Source organism: Metopolophium dirhodum, chromosome 2 (assembly GCF_019925205.1).
Source record: "Metopolophium dirhodum isolate CAU chromosome 2, ASM1992520v1, whole genome shotgun sequence".
NCBI lineage: Eukaryota > Metazoa > Arthropoda > Insecta > Hemiptera > Aphididae > Metopolophium > Metopolophium dirhodum.
In genome coordinates, this window is record NC_083561.1 from 14,234,323 (window position 1) to 14,252,631 (window position 18,309).

An 18,309-nucleotide genomic window follows, 5' to 3' on the forward strand; every position below is an offset into this window, starting at 1 on the left:
ATTAGTCATGCATGCATATACATTATATTAGGTATGTATTATTTTCGTTAAACCATTAAACAAGTCATTACTTATTGCATTGTATACCAGATATAAAATACAATATATTTCTTTAAGTTAGTCTCAGAGACCATATTATAGTCTTAATGTTTCGCGGTTATCAACGAAAATGTTTAGCAAACCATTTCAACTATAATTTTTTGGTTACTCTCTAGAAGTGACTTCCAAATTCCAATATCACCCGGTTATTGATTTTTGTGTGTCTTATAGACTATTAATAGACTATTAATAGCAATTATCATAATTTTCCGTCTGTACCTCGATGTTATGTTTTTTCCTTGTGAAGCCTGTGTCAACGAATAAATATAATTCACACACACACCCAGTGCATGGTTCAGTTACTAATACTGATATCACTAACTGATTTAAAACGATTAGGGTAAAGGACTTATAACTCCCTAAAAAAAAAAACTAGATATGCAATCACGTATGCACGTAAAACCCCAAAAATATGCACTTACATTTTTTGTAAAGGTTTAATTAAGAAAATATATTAAGAAAATTAATATAATTTTAAGAAAATACCAACTATGCATCTACCAACTAGGCACCTAGTTTATAATTATATACTTCATAAAATTGACAAATAACTAAAAAAAATGTTATCTTAATGAAACTAACTTTTATTTTTATTGTTTAAGAATTAATAGTCAATTATATTGATTGATTAATAAACTTAAGTTTTTTATTAATTAATTTGTCATATCTTCGTCGGTGCTGTTTTGAGATGTGTTTAAATTATGTTATAAAGGAATGTCGTTTTATAATAAACGTTATTACAAAAAAAATGCAAAAAAAGGACCAAAAATAAAGGAAAAAGCCTCAAAAACAATACTAAGCCTAAATATATGTTTCAAATACTAAAAACACCTAAATATGCAACATAAAATTACAAATTTTGATTTGTCGTAACATAAAACAAATTTGTGTATCGTCATCGAAGTAAATGATAAATTTATGTGATATTCTTGCACATCACGGTATATTTTTTATGCGAAAAAATACCGATAGATCTATTCTACCAGAACAGACTCCTTATTACCTGCATAAGGTGCTTTACTGTGCAGGTATAGCTGGTGTCTGATCAAAGCAAATAATTACTATTACAACAACAAGACTGACATTTTAATATGTATATAATATAATTCAGATGATTAGAAATATTATACATTTATGCAAACGTATCAATATCTCAAAATAATTAAATCTAGTTAATAAAATTAAAAAAAACAACTGTAACACGGCTGTCTCTATACTTCCATCAGTCATTTGGCTCTGGGCAACAGTCTAGGACCGAATAGTTTTATGCCAATCGCCCCTATAGGTGCCGTTAATAAAATGGAGAGCACGGCGATGGTCACCAGTCGAGTTCCACATTCGATGTCTTCTGGAGTTCCAAATTGCCTTGCCATATTTAATGCAAATGGAGCTAAAATAGCCTGCAAATAAATTGAGAACCAAGAATGAATGCGTCAATTGTATTAAAAAAACATAAGTTTACAAAAAACAACATTGTTCACATAATATAGTACCTACAGATGTCTAGTACTTTTGGTTGACACGTGACCACTTACTTGTATCGTAGCCTTGGGGAGCCAAGAAATGTTGACGAATATGATTTCCTTACGACTGAATCCAGAGCCCAATACCGAACACGTAGTGACGATCATACGAACCTAAAACAGATATTATGAATATTTCAATAGTTATTTTATTTAGATTTTTATTTATCAACTATTTAATATTATTTATTTAAGTTATATTTAAGTATTAAAAAAATAAAAATAAAAATCCCAAGTAACTTGATGAATTACGAGACAGAAAAGTTAGTCATAACATGGAAATGTTCAAAATTATTTCAAATTGGTATACATCCAGTTCACTGACCTTAATACCCCTATAGGGGGTGGATCAACTTTCTATGTGATATTTTAGAAAGTCATGTATTCGAAATATTATCTATCTACATATGTAAGTATAAGTTAGGTATATTTTTCAATTTGTATACTATTTTTAAATATTTTTTACGGCTTTATCAATGAATCATTAGCCAGGAAAAAACAATTAATATTTTATATTTACATTACAATAATATGTACATTCATCATAATAATTATACATTACAAAATATGTAATAATAGTTATAATTATAGTACATATGTGAAATATTTAAATTCAGTTGTACAGATTAGTATTTTTTATGGAAATACATTAATAAATTAAAGTTTTTTATTAATACAATATCCTTAAAACTTGTTAGCTGGGGAAAGATTTTTCTCTCTTCAGCTAAGTATGGCTATTCAAGGAGGAGGAGGTGTTACATAGATATTAAATATGTGTTACAGAATTCGCACAAAAGTCTTGCTTCTTTTTTTATTAAATGAACGTGGTGATGTTTGTATGGCCGATTTTTATACGTGACCATATTTTTGTGACAGCATTTTTGATATTGGTACGTATAGGATATTTTTCATAACTCATATTGTTGTACTTAATACTTATCGATACTAACAAAACAATAACCAAATTATATACACATAATATGGCTACATATGTCTAACTATATAAATGTGAAATGAAAATCTCCCTACAGGCTAAACTTTGGAACTACTTATCAGATCTACCGCAGGTAGATTGCCTACCTGATAATATACTGCTGCGAATCAGAATTTTTATTCCAGGCAACAGAAAAGTTAAGATACATTTTGAACACCATACACCAAATATTAAATAACGAATTGAACAAAGTTTGAGTCCTATAGAGTTGGTACATTTAACAGGCAATGAAGTGCACGGGATCAGCTAGTACATTATATATTATACATAATATTATATAGGTACATTTAATAAACCTTCATAGGACCTACATCTAATATCCCAATGATTAGATTACCAGTTTCATTTAGAGAATAACATTTTGGTTTTGAACAGATAATTTTTTGAATACACGACTTTTTGAAGATATGATTTTTCAACGACATTAATGGTTGAACATACATTTTCGAACAGTTAAAATTCTCCTCCAACAGTAAAATAATGATAGTAGGTATATGGGTGTTGTATTAGCATTTTTATTTCTTGAATTTTCGAATAGATACAATAGCTCTAACATCGATTTTTATGGTGGACTTTCTATTATTAAATTCTAAGTTCGCAGTCTATAAAATAAAAATATGTATTTTTGTTCGTTATATACTAATATCATTTGATAATACCATAAAATACGAGTGTTATCATGAAAAACTTATTTAACAGTAAACGCACGTGAAAATAAAAATATAATGTATAAGTGCCACTTAAATACTTATTATTTTACATTGTTTACCGTATACACATTATGCAATATTATTGTATAATATAATAATATGAAAATTGATTAATTATTTATACGTACTGCGATTCCAAACGTGAGCACAAGTAACCCGACAAAGACCATGTCAAACTTCTTGAGTAGTTCAAATTTGATGTCTGTGCCCAAAAACGCGAAGACGGATGGCTGGAGACCGGTCCATGCGTATTCGAAAACCTTTTCAACCGGTTTTCCTTTGCACAGGTCCTCGTCATCGCAATTTTCTTCTACCGAATTCGCTGTGTTATTGCGGGTTTGCATTTTCAATCTCCACCTCCAACCGGTACCAGCCACAAACGCCGATATGATGCACGCCAATGGACCGGCCACAGGATAACCACACCATCGGCTGCCGGACATCGCTAGAAATCCACCAGCGCCCAGCAGGAAAGACCTTTTAGCTGTTATCAATCGGTCCAACCGCTGTTTTGGAATACAAAAACAGGACATCATGTAATCGTGCAGTTACAGATATAATTATAATACAATCATTGAATATTTATAATTTTATTCAGCCATCATGCTTTGACCACCTTGGATGCGTATAAAAAATTAAATATTTACCATATTATTATATTATTCCGAAAATAATATTTATACAGTCATAAATAAAAACATTTTATATATTAAGAACTTGGCTAATGGTAATAAATTGGACGATTGATTTTTCGATGTTATCATTACTAGATTGTAATATGTATAGGACCAATACTATATTATGACAGTATAGGTATATCTACACTCAAAGAATAAATTTAAGTACTCAAATCAAATTTAGAATATGTTTTTAGGAACTAATTCAGGGGCACATTAAAGGGGAGGGGGAGAAATGAGCAGTTTATCCAGGCGGTAGGGGATACAAAAAGTCTAAAATATCATTTGTTACATAATACAAATACAATATTAATAAACATTAATTATTTTAGTTTACGAATTTACTATGTCACTTGTCGAAATATCGAAAATCCTAATGAAATCAAATTTTAGGACTATCATAGATACTTATTGGGAGAGACCGCTGTTGTGGTTTTATGGCCCTTGTTTTCGTAATAAATACGTGATATTTTTAATATTATCATATATAATATATTGACATATTATTGGCGATATGAAGTGATAAGTTGTAACTGGCACGCTGTGTATCATATTTTATATGTTATTTTTCCAGTGGCCCGTGACATAGGTCTTAACGGTGTATATACAGCCTATATATCAGCCACTGTGTAGTGACCAGTGATTAGTGTTGTACACTAATTATTATACAGTTGTGTTTGTGAATTTGTGTATTTTGACGTGTTGTTCGCGTGTAAATATGTTATACTATATAGTATAATATATTTTTCAAAATGTAATAACTTGTATAATTTGTATCTGGTTCATGTATTTATAAATATTATAAAAGACAATACGTGTAGCCAGTGGCGCAACTATAAAAAAATTTCGGAGGGGGTTACAATGTTACATTATTACAATATATTATATACATAAGCTAAAATATACTAGGCCTTGGAGAAATTTCGGGGGGTTATATCCCCAGAACCTCCCCCCCGGGTTGTGCCACTGCGTGTAGCAAGACTAGATTACTGATGAGTAAGCATATAGATTTTTTGTTAGTGAAATGTATGTGAAAAACGTCCGTTTGAGCGTAGCGTATACTAAGTATTAATAAAAATCAAAAATCAAAATATAAAATTAATTTTGAATAAATTTGTATTTATTAGTAAAAAATCAGCTGGTTGTTATGTAAAATATCAAAAGAATTTTTATGTCCATTTACTTGCGATTTGTTGGTGTTTTCGGTTTCTTGATTTTTGTATATCACGGCCCACGGTGATGGAGGCACAAAAATCAAAAAGAAACCCCATATGACTCCCGCTACAGTTCCTATGGATACGTCGATGAGTCCTTGAGTTATTTTAGAGGTCAAATTACCTGATATAGTTATAACAAACGTATACAATAAAATATTGAAATTAATGGTTCGAATAATAAAAATGTAATAAAACTAATCATAAACGACTTGTCCACTTAACTATACATTTTGACGTATAATTTTACTTGCCCAACTTCCATAATTAATTAATTAATACGTTTATTGAAAATATATTATTATGCAAATCAGTTAAAATATGCGTTAAAATTAAAATATTTTTTTTTTTTACATTTTATAGTTTTATAGTTTTATATTAAACGTACAGACTACTGACTAGTATTAAATTTATATATTCGAAAAAAAATACGAAACTATACAAATTAAACATTAATGGCTAACTACAAAGCCAAGTTCTATAATAATATACAGTATGTAGGTACTCGCAATAAGCTGATAAGTTTAAAGTTAAATATTATAAGTCATTGCTGGATAACGTTAACGTCACGAAATTGTGTTAATTTCATGGTTGCGGTCACTCATTGTATACATACTTACCAGTCAGAAATAGGACAACCAATGCTATCCGAAATGCGCAGATGGACACAATATTGTCCAGGCTCGACGCGGCAATTAACAGAGTGTTAACGCCTTTTACTTCACCATAGCCCATACGTTTCAGTTGGAATAGGCCCGGCACTAATATGGCCGGACTAACGGCAGACAGCGTGAACCTTTAAAACAACGAACTGCAACTTATCAAAGGTAATTTTCGACAGACAATAATATTTAATTTAATATTATATCCGTATTATTGAAAATAAAATAATATAATTACATTAGGATGTCTACACAGATGTGCAAAACTACAAATCACTCTGCGTGCGTGCTAAATTCCCGGGTTTCAAACATGTTTTAATACAATGCAATAAACTATACTTCCAAATACAATTTGAATACAGAATTTGGTAACCTAAATACTTTGGTACCTAGTATATTTTGGCTACTGGCTAGTATGAATCTATATTAAATATTTTACACGGTAAGTAATTATCTTAATATCTTGATACAAACAACAATAAACTATATATAGTAATTTCGGACCATAAATAAATATCTTATCAATAGTCATAACTATAATATTATGTACTGGATAGTGGTCACTAACGGACAAACACAACGAGAATTTAAGGTGTTCCAAACTTATGTTTACAAGACATTGGCACAAGAACCTATAATGGGACTTCAGCAGGATAGTGCCATTGGCCACTCGACTCATGCGACAATCACGTTATTGCCCGAGCAATTGCGCAAGGGTCGACTTTTTTCACGAATTGTTGACCAGGACTGTCCTGGAAGTCAACACCGCTGGACCTTTTGCTCTGGGGCATGTCAGTAAAGCTCATGTCTACGAAAACAAACCACAAACCATTGAACATTTTAAGGAAGAAATTCGCTGAGTCATTGGTTTAGTTAGGTTTGGTTAACTTGACTAGGTAGATATGTGATTTTTTTGTTAGTTTTTCAATATAGTTATAAAAATATAAACCCACCGCTCTTAATGTAACACTCTGAACAACTCGTGACCTATTTCACATACAACTGATGTGTCTGAAGTGGTGCATAATATATATAACGTTGCAGTCTATAATAAGACATGAGTGCAGAAATAAAGAAACCGAAAATGCGATGCTACATAATATTATAATGAAATACGACAATGATTACGATTAATAGTGATATATATGCTGCACTCACCCGAGAACCAGACTCCACTGCCACGAGAAATCGGGCAAAATTAGATATGCGGCTACCGTCACGGTGGCGGCTTCGGCTAAGCACGGCAACAAAGTGAGTCGGGCCACGACGCCACTGAGACGACGCAACTGATTGGCGTCCAGCTCCAGTCCACCGTTGATCAACGTCACGGCAAGTGAGACTTCTCTGAAAACCAAATGATTACAATTCCGCACACTGTTTATGGGCAAAGAAGTGAATCAATGTATACCTAACCTATACGCTTTACCGGTGTCTATTATATTTACCGAAAAAAATAAACATTTTTATTATAATCAAATTTAATGATTAACAGATTAATTTAAATGGATTATGGTAAAAAAAAGTATTAATTACAGTGAATAAATAATGTAACGTGAATTCAAAATATAATTTTAATTGATTTTTTTGTTGCATTACAATTTAAGTAATTGGACCTTTCAAATATATATAGTATTTATTAATTTTGTATTTACCTATTTTATATTTATATTTAGTTATATAACTTGTGTTTATTTTCCAATTTATTAGTCCAACTATTCAGTAATTATTTGAAACAATTTGAAATAAATTTTGATTGAAGTGTTTGAAGTGTTTTTTAAAATAATTTTTAACAATAATTGGTATAAAAATAGTTCTTTCACCTGATGAAGGACACCAGTTGGGAGCACCATCCGGTGACGGTGTACAGACCGGCGTTCTGGAGCGCGATGCCGGCCAACAGCATGCCGAAGCGTGGGGGCAGGCCCACGATCTCGTAGATGAGCTTTCCGGCCACCGTGCCGGTCACGTACAGCATGAATATAGACGATAGACTGCCGCCGGGCACGGTCATCAGCTCCGACGACACGTTCACGTACAGCAGTGACCACGCTAAGCCCACGCCGACGGTCGCGGCTGCGATGTTGGCCGCGGTGGCCGGCAGCCGGGCGTCGCACCATGCCATGGCAGCCACGTCGCCGCTGTGGCCATTCCGCCGCTGCAGTCCGTCACCGTCGTCACCGTCTTCGCGCAGTTGAAACTGCAGTGGTTGCTCATCTGGTGAGTCCGACAACTCTGCGCTGTCTCGCATCTCTACTGCTCCTGTCCGGTACGATGTCTGATTTCTTCACTGTGCGCGTAATTTCTGGATTGTTTTGTTATTATTGAAAATTATCAACTAAAAAAAAATAAATTATTAAATCTAGATCGATATTTATCTAGGTCAGATTAAAATTGTTTAATTAATCCTTTTTTTTATCTAGCTTTTACCAACCTATACTCGTAAATAGTTCTAAATTATAATCATTGTTGATAGATATAGTGTCCATATATAGTATGTTTTATGAAACTATAATTCCAAACTAAAGCTAAAAACATATTAAATAAATGATAAAATATAGGTACCTATATTAAAAATGTAAAACCAAATCGCCGTACAAATTGCTTATCTGATTCGATCGAACATTTGTGGAATTATTACAACATAAAAAATTCCGTTCACTTTATTAAAGTTTAAAATACGACAATTAAAACACATCACGCATGACACATGTTTAATAATTAAAATTTAACTAGGTAGTTAAAATTCAATTGATACCTATAGGCATTGTTCCATGATATAGGTTAAAACAATAATGTATGCTAAATGCTATCAGTTATTGAGCTTTAAAAAAAAGTATAAATCCAATAGAAACGGCATTATACCTATTGAAATATTATTTGAAATATAATAATTGAAAGTTCGTAATAAAACGTATACCTACGTGTATCAAAGGTATTGATCGGCAGGGTTAAATTTTAAATTGTATATTATTTAACTATACTTTGGTTATTAGTCATGTTAAAATTCAGAAATTTAATAACTTTAAATTAATAAGTACTTTAATGATGAAACATAAACATGTACATTTCTGAAACAGCAGTGTTTATAATAATTTCCTGAATTTGAAAATATATTTATTATATGTCCTAGCAATATTAGCGTACTACACATTGGTCTACCAGGTATATATTATAATATTATTATATTTATTTGATTGATATATTTCAATAAAATATTTGAGAGAAAAAAATGTATACATTTCAAAAATTTCATACTAACTTCTCGCTATTTTGTATCGTATACTAAAACACATTTAGCCGAGCTTACAAACCAAAATGCTTGGCGGTGAAATGGAGGTTTGCAAAACCGTGTAACTGTGATACTAGTATACTAATCTTAAACTATTACGTACTATTAACCCGTACATGGTACACACATCCTTTTGGTGCCTTATGATTGCTAGTTGCTACACTGTAAATGCCGCGTTCGCACGTTGCTTTTTTTTTACATAGACTATGCTTTTGGACTGGGTACAACTTTTTTTTTAAAGTAAAATATATTTTTTATGTACTATTAATAATTTATCAAACAAAAATAAACAACTGAAATTGTATTCACTTCCTGAGTAGTTTCGTATTTTTCATTCTTCAAATTGACAAACGATAACTATTCGGGAACGAAAAATTAAAGTGTTATAATATTTATGTTTGTAAATATTAAATATTGAATTATAAATTTTATAAGCACGCGTTAATTTGTAAGTATTAATAGTACCAGATTAATTCGATAATATTTATGAAAAATATCACTGAGGCTTGGAAAGACAAAATATTATTTGTGTGAATTCACATGTGTACCAACGACGGGTTAATATTACGTACACAAACAGTATTGGGCAGGTATTATATTGTGTCTAACCTAACCTTTATTTTGCCTTTGATAGAAAACGAATACAATATTGCAATTCTTTTGGTACGGAAAGTCATATAGACAGTACGTTGTACGTTTGACATGGGCGTGCAAAATTCCTTACCTTACATCACACGTAATATTATAACAACAACGAACCGAAGAACCACCACCCAAAAGAGGAGTGTATAATTTGCACTCATAAATAAAAAATAAAAATAATAATTTGTGTCACATCTAAAAATTAATTTTGGTAATTTGAGCCACACAATAGAACTAGATAAAAGAAAGGGCATAATGTAAACTGTGAAATCTTGTATCTATAAAAGTTGTTATTTTCTCCAATTTAAATTAATTATTTATATTTTTTTTAAACTTATTCATAAGTATTTTGATTATCAAACAAGTTGATTTTAATAGATACATTTCAAGAAAAATGCACAAAGAGTGAAATTAAAATGTAAGGTAATTGCAATATATGGAAAGTATACCTACCGTGTACCAGATACCTACGTACTTTGAATATAAATTAGTAATATTTCAGTTAAGAGGACGTTATCCATGCGTTTGTTGTCTCCGTCTTTACAAACGTATTTACTGCAAATTTTTATTCACTAGTTTCAATAGTGTGCTGTTAGTTTTGATATTAGAGTGAATTCACCATCAATTTTTTAGGTAAGAACATTATCTGTGTTAAGCTTTGACGATTTTTTTGATACTTAAATTTTCAGGCAAAAAAATGGGTAGGTATGTGAAATATCACAAATTAAAAATGCTCATATCTCGTTCGAAAATTAAAATGTCGAATAAAACCCAACGCTTGACCACAGGTAATGTTCTCATCTGAAAGTTTGATAATAGGCCAATTCACTCTAATATCAAAACTAACAGCAAACTATTGAAACTAGTGAACGAAAATTTGCTTTGTGTAAGACGGAGACAACAAAAACATGAGACGCCGCCCTCTTATTAAATAATAATAAAATAATATGTAAGTATCAAGAATATTATAAATTATAATCCATTGTCCAGCTTTTGTTCCTTTTATTAATAATCCATGTTATGTATTCACGTTTTACGTGCTATACCTTACTGACGAGAGTTCGGTAAATTCGTCAGGTAAATTTCAATAATTGAAATTGAAAGAGTGCCGCAAATTACTAAAATTAATATTTAGGTGTGGTGTGCGTGTGAATTACAAATACTAAAAGTGGTGTAAAATATATCATCTCCCCACAAAAGTGTAATCGTCCGTACTTTTAATTACAGGTATAATAAAGTAATAAAATATAAATAAAAAAAAGTTACGTACACGGTACACTGCTAAGATGATCGTCCAATAAAATACCGACTGGTGTGATACAAACAACCGCTAGGTAGGTAGGTTAGTTAGTTAGTTATAAATTAGTAATTACTATATAATATTAGATATTATTATGCTTAATACGACAATTTTCGCTGTAGAACGTTGCATTTAATATTGTAATTTGTAGATACTAAATATCATTCGCTACAAAATGTGATATCATTTTAATGAATAAAAAAATAAAATCGAAAAACGCTAAAAAGCACGATAAAATAACTGTACTTACACCGCCGCCGCTGTAGTGACGTATAAAACTATGATAGATATCACGACGTCATCGTACCTACTCGGCTGTTCTGACACGAAAAACCGGTCTGTCCATCCCGCAGGGCACCTAACCAAGCCAAAAAACCGGGTCCAATGATGGGGGGAGGATCCAAGGCGGCTCGAGCACGTGGTGTTTCCGGACAGCATAATGCCATAATATTATTTTTATTATAATAACATAATACGATGCACGCCGGTAACATATTTTCGTTCTCAAACAGTCAAACGTAATGACTAATATTATTATTGTTGCTGCCGTTGCAGTACGCGTTCACATAATAAGGCGCGTCGAAAATAATACTCGTCGTGTGTTTATTTAAGAATGTTCATTTTTATACATGTGCCGGAAATAAATGCCATGGTACTCAGATGATAGTATTTTTGTTATAATTAGTGCCCATAACGACTTCGGGTAAAAACGGTATAGGATTCCGTACATCTAAATTAGCCATTAGAATTTGTGAGGATTTCAGCGTATCTATTGTTGCTTTCTCTTCGGCTGGCACACGCGCAACATTGAGAAAACGAATTCACGCAGTAATTTTTTTTAATGTTTTTTTTTTAGGTTCATTAGGTACTAATCACTTGATACAACAATTATATTATAAAATAGTATTGAAGGAATGACATATTGATTTGATCCAAATATTGTCTCAAAAAAATTAAGCAGTATGTTGGTTGTTGAACTAATTGTTGCCAAAAACATTATAGGAAATAATTATTAATAAATTGTATTATTGTAATTAACTTATAAGTCAATACCGACTGTCGATAACTACTGTATCTTAAACCAGTGTGAATATGATCGTGGTACAAATGACTTAAAATTAGTATAAATATTTTGAAATTTTCAATTTATAGAACATTTTTTTTGAGTAATAGTTTCATGTTTCAAGTTTTTAAGACAATTATTATATGTTGAATATTAACAATAAATACAACATAAGTCGTTTCAGGTAAAATCCTTATTTTACGTTTGAATACTTTATTATCAGTTCGTCAAAATTTTAACTTCAAAGTTCAAACGCTCAAAAAAATGTACCTTATTATTAATAGGAAAATCAATTGTTAAAATATGTCTTTAGAAATAAAGGCTGACACGCAATTTTTATTTTGAATAGTACTTTCATAATATGCAAAGATTTATCGTGATAAATTTAATTTAATTTTGTTCTTCAAATCGAACTAATCACATATAGTGATACCTATTCAATGGCGAAGTACACCCAAATCTACTATACAGGCATACAGCTAAGAGCATTTTTAATATTGATATCATAATAAATAGTATCACATTCGTAATTTACTCATCGACAATATTGTGCAATAACTAATTTTGGTTGGATAAAATATGTATTTAGGTTCCTTATCATATAATTGTATAATTTATCTTGTCTATATGAATAATACAATTTGTATCTAACTGCCATCCAAGATAGAATTTATAGTTTTATAGATAAATTTGCCTGATCGTTTAAATTATTTAACATATTTTATTTATAATTGAATATTAGATAGTTATATATTAGTAACATATTATGTTACATTTTTTCATTATTTATCTAGATCAGCGGTTCTCAGCCTGGGGGGTAATTACCCCCTAAGGGGTAAAAACACGATTTTTTGAGGGGTAAAAGTTAAACTATTTATTTTTAATTATAATCATAATTTTTTTTACTACTCAACTTTTTTTGGGGTGGGAGGGGTATTTGTTAATATCTAACCTAACTTATGGGTAATAGTCTCAAAAAGGTTGGGAACCACTGATCTAGATCTAGATATTTTTTGAACTCGGTTATATTACATTCTATATTAAGGTAAAAAAAATGATCGGAGTACTATTACATTGCTCAACGGCAACATTAGTACCCAAAAGCCGAAAAGGACTTAATATAATTTAAATAACGTGTAAACAATACTCCAGTTTTACGATTCGTAAAAATTATAGAATACAAAAAAATTACATAAAACCCGTATAGAATTGTTGAGCTCCACAATAATATTTAGTATTAAGTACCTACATACACACAATAGGAAAATAATACGTGAAATGACATGTAATATTGTCAATACAATATTAATATCAGTAAAATTTATAAGGTGTATTTTAAAAGTAAAACAGTATCGCAGATATAATATACAATTGACAATTGTAACAATCAATATTTATAAATATAATTTATATATATATATTTTTTTTATAATGAGATTTGTTTTTTAAATATACTAAAAGCGTATTTTGTAAATACACAAAATAATACATTGTAATGCAGTAATGTTATTACATTGATAATATTGTTAAAACATGAATCATTTACCAGTTTTACTTTACTCTCGAAAATGTTCTCTTTTACATTAGTACCTACCTATACAAAAACAATTCTATTTTTTAGGTGAAATTACCTTATAGAACTGGAAAAAATCCTATTTCAAAGGTTTTAGCTGTATTGGAAATTCTTTTTTTTATATTATTAAATTATCATATATAACCCAATTTCTAAAATTATTTCCTTTGACTTTATTTTATTTTCATTTTTGCATAATTTCATATATTTAACACACATTCTGCATTTAGTTTTGAATGAAATCGTTTTTTTATTTTTACTTAAGTTTAGGGACGCTAAAGATTTCTTCTGCTTGACATTTTTTTCATATCCTATATAATATTACGGATACTAAGAAGATTGGAAACTTTAGGAGAAATGTTAATAAATATACCCTGGTATACAGGTATACTATTATACAACCAGATTTACCATATTATTTTTGGCTAAATATTGAAATAAAATTTATTATTTTAATCAGTTATCTTTACTTACTTTATAATTATAGTAGTTATAACTAAGGAGTTAATCAGCCAATGAACAGATTTATAATATTTTATTCCTAGTAGATATACGACTATACCTACAGAAATACCTATCAATAACAACATTAAAACTAAAAAGTAATTTGTATTTTGTAACCTTGAAGAATTGAATACCTATTTCTGTACAAACATCGCTTACAGATGATGATGTGAATTGAAAGTTTAAAGTTGCAATAATATCTACAACAGATAAAATATATTGTGATAGAGTCAACCGAAGAAATTGTGGATTGTCGGGTTCTTTGGAGTGATTTCCTGAAATAAGCCGTTTACTTCTTATAATATCAATAACTGCTGACGAAGTGTGCTATTCATTTATTATGGGTCATACTATTAATTATTAATTACTATTGTTACCTTTTGCCAATATTGTATGACAAAATAAAAAACGTTACACTCTGAAATCGTTCTTCATTGTGCAGGTTGTGCTCATTGTGTTTTTATTCGACGTAAAAATGTTAAATGGATATTATAAACGTAACAGCAATCTTTCTGTGGCAGAGTACACTCTTGTAGTCATATCTTCTTACGGTTATTATTTGTTTTGTCTTCGTGTACAACAGAGACGTACCAATTGTATCTTGTATTTTAAATAGGGACAAAACACGCAATTGCCTGTGTCCCTCCATTTTTTTTTTTACATGAACAGTATTTTATATAAAAATTTCCTAACCTATTTCCAATATATGTTCAATTTTTAAAAAAACCGGTTTGGTTTTAAAATTTAATGATGGCCTATTAATAATAAGCCAGTTTTGAAAATCACTGTTGAATGATAATTATTATTTTTTTAAAGTGAGTACCTAACATTAAAAAGACATTTATTAAAGTAATATAATTTATACTTAGTTATAGTTATAGACTATAGCCCCACAGGCAAGCCTGGATCTAGCTATATTCAATCCGTAATTTCGGTCAAATTAGTTCACAAACCAGCGAGGTACACGTGGATTTGCTTGTGAACTGATGTACTTACACTAAAACTGAGATACACCGATATGGCACCATATTTTATGTTTGCTCATTTTTTCCAGGGCGAAGTCAGGTTATACGGCTAGTTTTATGTACAAAGTGAATCTCCTAGCATGCTCACCCGTATTTTTCTTAAATTATGCAGTTATTCAAAATCCGGTTTTTGGAATTTTCGAATATACTTACTTAAAAACCATATTTTCAAATTAAAGAGTTTTTTTTTGTACTAGGTACTCAAGAAGTTTCCTGTGGAGATACAAACTTCTATTTTTCAAATGAGATCTCCCTTTTTCTATTGTAAATTATCTAGCAGATATTTTTTCTGAAATTTTTGACGTAACAGAATTCAGTATCATTATTGGAACGATTAGTTCTTGTGTAATAAGGAGTAAGGATAATAGTGGTCCATATTATTAAGTTTGAAAAATTTTGGAGCTTTAGTTATCTGTACGTTTTAGTGATAAATATTAATCTATATAAACATTAATAATTTGTAAAAATGGTCCAAGTATAATAAATATATACTAGATCTAATATTACATAATATAGGTACTTTATATTTTTAAGGACTATTATCCTTAGTATAAACATTTTAATAACTGAGTAACTACTCGTTGAAAGTTTGAATTAGTAAGTACAATACCATCTTAAAATTAATTATCCACAAAATAATGTACTATAAATATGGAGGTTTTTATTTGAAAAACATAAGTTTTTATCACCACTGGGAATTTCAAAAAATAGTCTTTAAGTATATTTAAAAATTCCAAAAATCAAATTTTAAATATCTGTGTGTGGGGAGTGAGCAGCCATGACGGATCGACGGCGTAGTGAGTGTCGTCAGATATTTCCCGCTCATGGGCGATCGCTGGCATATGATTACTGTCTCGGCGATGTACGGGCTCCATGGACGTTAGTAGGGTCCTCAAATGCATAGGGCAGTTGAGCCCAAAAGGTTTCAAGAACAAAATGAGTGGGAGACTTGTCTTCCAGCCACTATTAGTACATATACAAAATGTTATCTATGATACGTGTGAAAGCTATCACAAATTAAATGTAAATTTGTTTAGGTATTGAATTATTGTATACATTTACTAGTTTTATACAGTCATAAAATATAAATATTACATATTATATTATATAGTTAATTATATTATAGTTGCATTCTTCTTTCCTTCTCAGAAAACTTATTTATTATATATTCACTATTTATTTTGTTAGATAACTGTTTCTATGTTTATAATTTATTATAATAATGATTACCTATATATTAAAATATCTTAAGGTACCATAAAAAAGTCTTAAGATGGCTCAGGGGGGGCTAAGCCTTCCTAAGCCCCCCCGCCTATTTACGTCCATCACTATCCTACGACGATAGTGGACTGTATATGAAGAGATTGGAAAAGATGTAGGAATTTAGGATTATATTATAATGTTGTGCTGTAAAATGATTGTAACACGAAATTTTGATGGTAAAAAAGTACGATAATAATTCGACATATGAAAATCATAATAATAATGAACAAAAAACGGTGTTTATCGTGTAATGTTAGTAATAATAATAGATTCCACTAATCAGGCGTACAAAACGATTGATAATAAAATTATATACTATATAATCGAGCAATAACGAACATAGGTATTACATAATAACCTAACCTTTACGCGGAGACTCGGGCCGGTGGCAGGAACTATGGTGACCGTGTGATGTAGGATGCTGGTGGCTGGTGGACTGGTGGCTGGATCACTGTCCGGTGGTGTGACACAAAAGCTGCACATGAAAAGGCACGGGGTCGGTATCCGCACTGACGCCACTGCTGGGCGGATGGGTGCGTAATCTTTGCGACAATCACCCGAGGTTGTACATCGTGGACACTTTCGGAACATAGGACTAAACGGCTTTTTATACTTATTCCAACCTAGGGTGGTTGGTCATACAGCTGGTAAGTATAAACTAATGACGCGGTAGAATACGTAAAATGCATTACGGTGGTGTGACTTGGTGGCGGAGCACATTCGACCGGAACAATATGTATCGTCGTCATGAACACAAATAAAACGGTACAAACGGCTCGCCAAACCAGACAGGACTAAAAGGCCGAGGGGGAATTAGGCCATTCGACATATAGCAAGGCAAGTCTCGTGGTACAGTGATAACAGCGACCTTGACTCGTGTTTCGGTGAAAATAGTTTAATAGAACATATTATTGTGTATTTGTGTCCAGCCGCGACGGCTAAGTAGAGTGAGCATGCTCGGTGAATCATCCTATATTTTAACCTAACCAATAAAAAATTTGTTTTTTAATAAAAATATGTAAGTATACTTTTAGCATTTTACGAGTTCCCAAATTTTACTTTTGCACCACAGGGACCCCTGAGTTTAAAATCCGGCACGGCAGAGGTTCCCGGCGTATATAAAGTTTAGAAAAACTACTTTATCGTCAATAACGGTAATTTTTCCCTCTCTATCTCCCTGTGTCTTTCGTGTTTTTCCTTTTGCTCTCTCGTTTCTCGCCATATTGCACGGGCATCAGTGCGGGTGTGTGTTTGTAACTATTATTATACTGCTACACTGTACTACGTTCCGGATTTGATTTAAAACCACACACGATCGTCGCTTGCGTTATCAATGAATGTCATCTTGTTTATATTCTTTTTAACCGAGAATCCGCTTCGGATCATATACATAGCTGATGGGGCACGTATTATAATGATGTGTAGAACGACCGTCGCGTATAAATATCTGGCGTTATGTTATAAACTGAACATATAATAATATTATACCAGAACAATATAACCCACTCCCGTGCTACCCACTATAACGTATTCACAACCATGCGCTGCTTTTCTTTTCCAATATAATTATAGACGTTGGTTCGGTCTCCATGATACGATACACATTGTAAATGTGCATATATTGGGATAATGTATGTATTTAGTGTTTGACACTTTTCGTTTTAACGCGACGCCGAACGAAAAAAACGTGTGAAAAATCGCAACAAATTTTTACGACCGTCGTAACGTTCAAGACCACTACCGTTCTGCCCACCCGTTGGTACGAATGGTA

General features: G+C 31.3%; 1 protein-coding gene across 3 annotated transcripts; it reads right to left on the bottom strand.

Annotated features, from left to right (window-relative positions):
• Positions 1-1,178: 1,178 nt before the first annotated feature.
• On the bottom strand, positions 1,179-17,230 carry LOC132939681 (sodium/hydrogen exchanger 9B2-like). 3 transcript variants are annotated; one of them, XM_061006986.1, is made up of 8 exons: positions 16,902-17,230; positions 7,700-8,214; positions 7,038-7,223; positions 5,838-6,013; positions 5,187-5,341; positions 3,455-3,832; positions 1,635-1,736; positions 1,179-1,499 (listed from the first exon to the last, which is right to left on the bottom strand). In XM_061006986.1, exons 2-8 carry the CDS (start codon positions 8,125-8,127, stop codon positions 1,326-1,328), a joined length of 1,599 nt encoding a protein of 532 aa, XP_060862969.1. In that variant the 5' UTR covers positions 8,128-8,214; positions 16,902-17,230; the 3' UTR covers positions 1,179-1,325. The 3 variants fall into 3 exon arrangements, with proteins under 3 accessions (XP_060862969.1, XP_060862968.1, XP_060862966.1); XM_061006985.1 differs by lacking the exon at positions 16,902-17,230 and adding an exon at positions 11,361-11,513; XM_061006983.1 differs by lacking the exon at positions 16,902-17,230 and adding an exon at positions 11,081-11,413.
• Between the last annotated feature and the right edge of the window lie 1,079 nt (positions 17,231-18,309).

What these genes read in the sequence shown, in the direction of transcription:
- LOC132939681 (XM_061006986.1), bottom strand. Translation starts at nt 8,127, where the DNA reads ATGCGAGACAGCGCAGAGTTGTCGGACTCACCAGATGAGCAACCACTG. An exon ending in CAACTGGTGTCCTTCATCAG is followed by an intron (nt 7,224 to 7,699) that starts GTGAAAGAACTA and finishes TTTGGTTTTCAG; the next exon opens with AGAAGTCTCACTTGCCGTGA. An exon ending in GGTTGTCCTATTTCTGACTG is followed by an intron (nt 5,342 to 5,837) that starts GTAAGTATGTAT and finishes TAACTATATCAG; the next exon opens with GTAATTTGACCTCTAAAATA.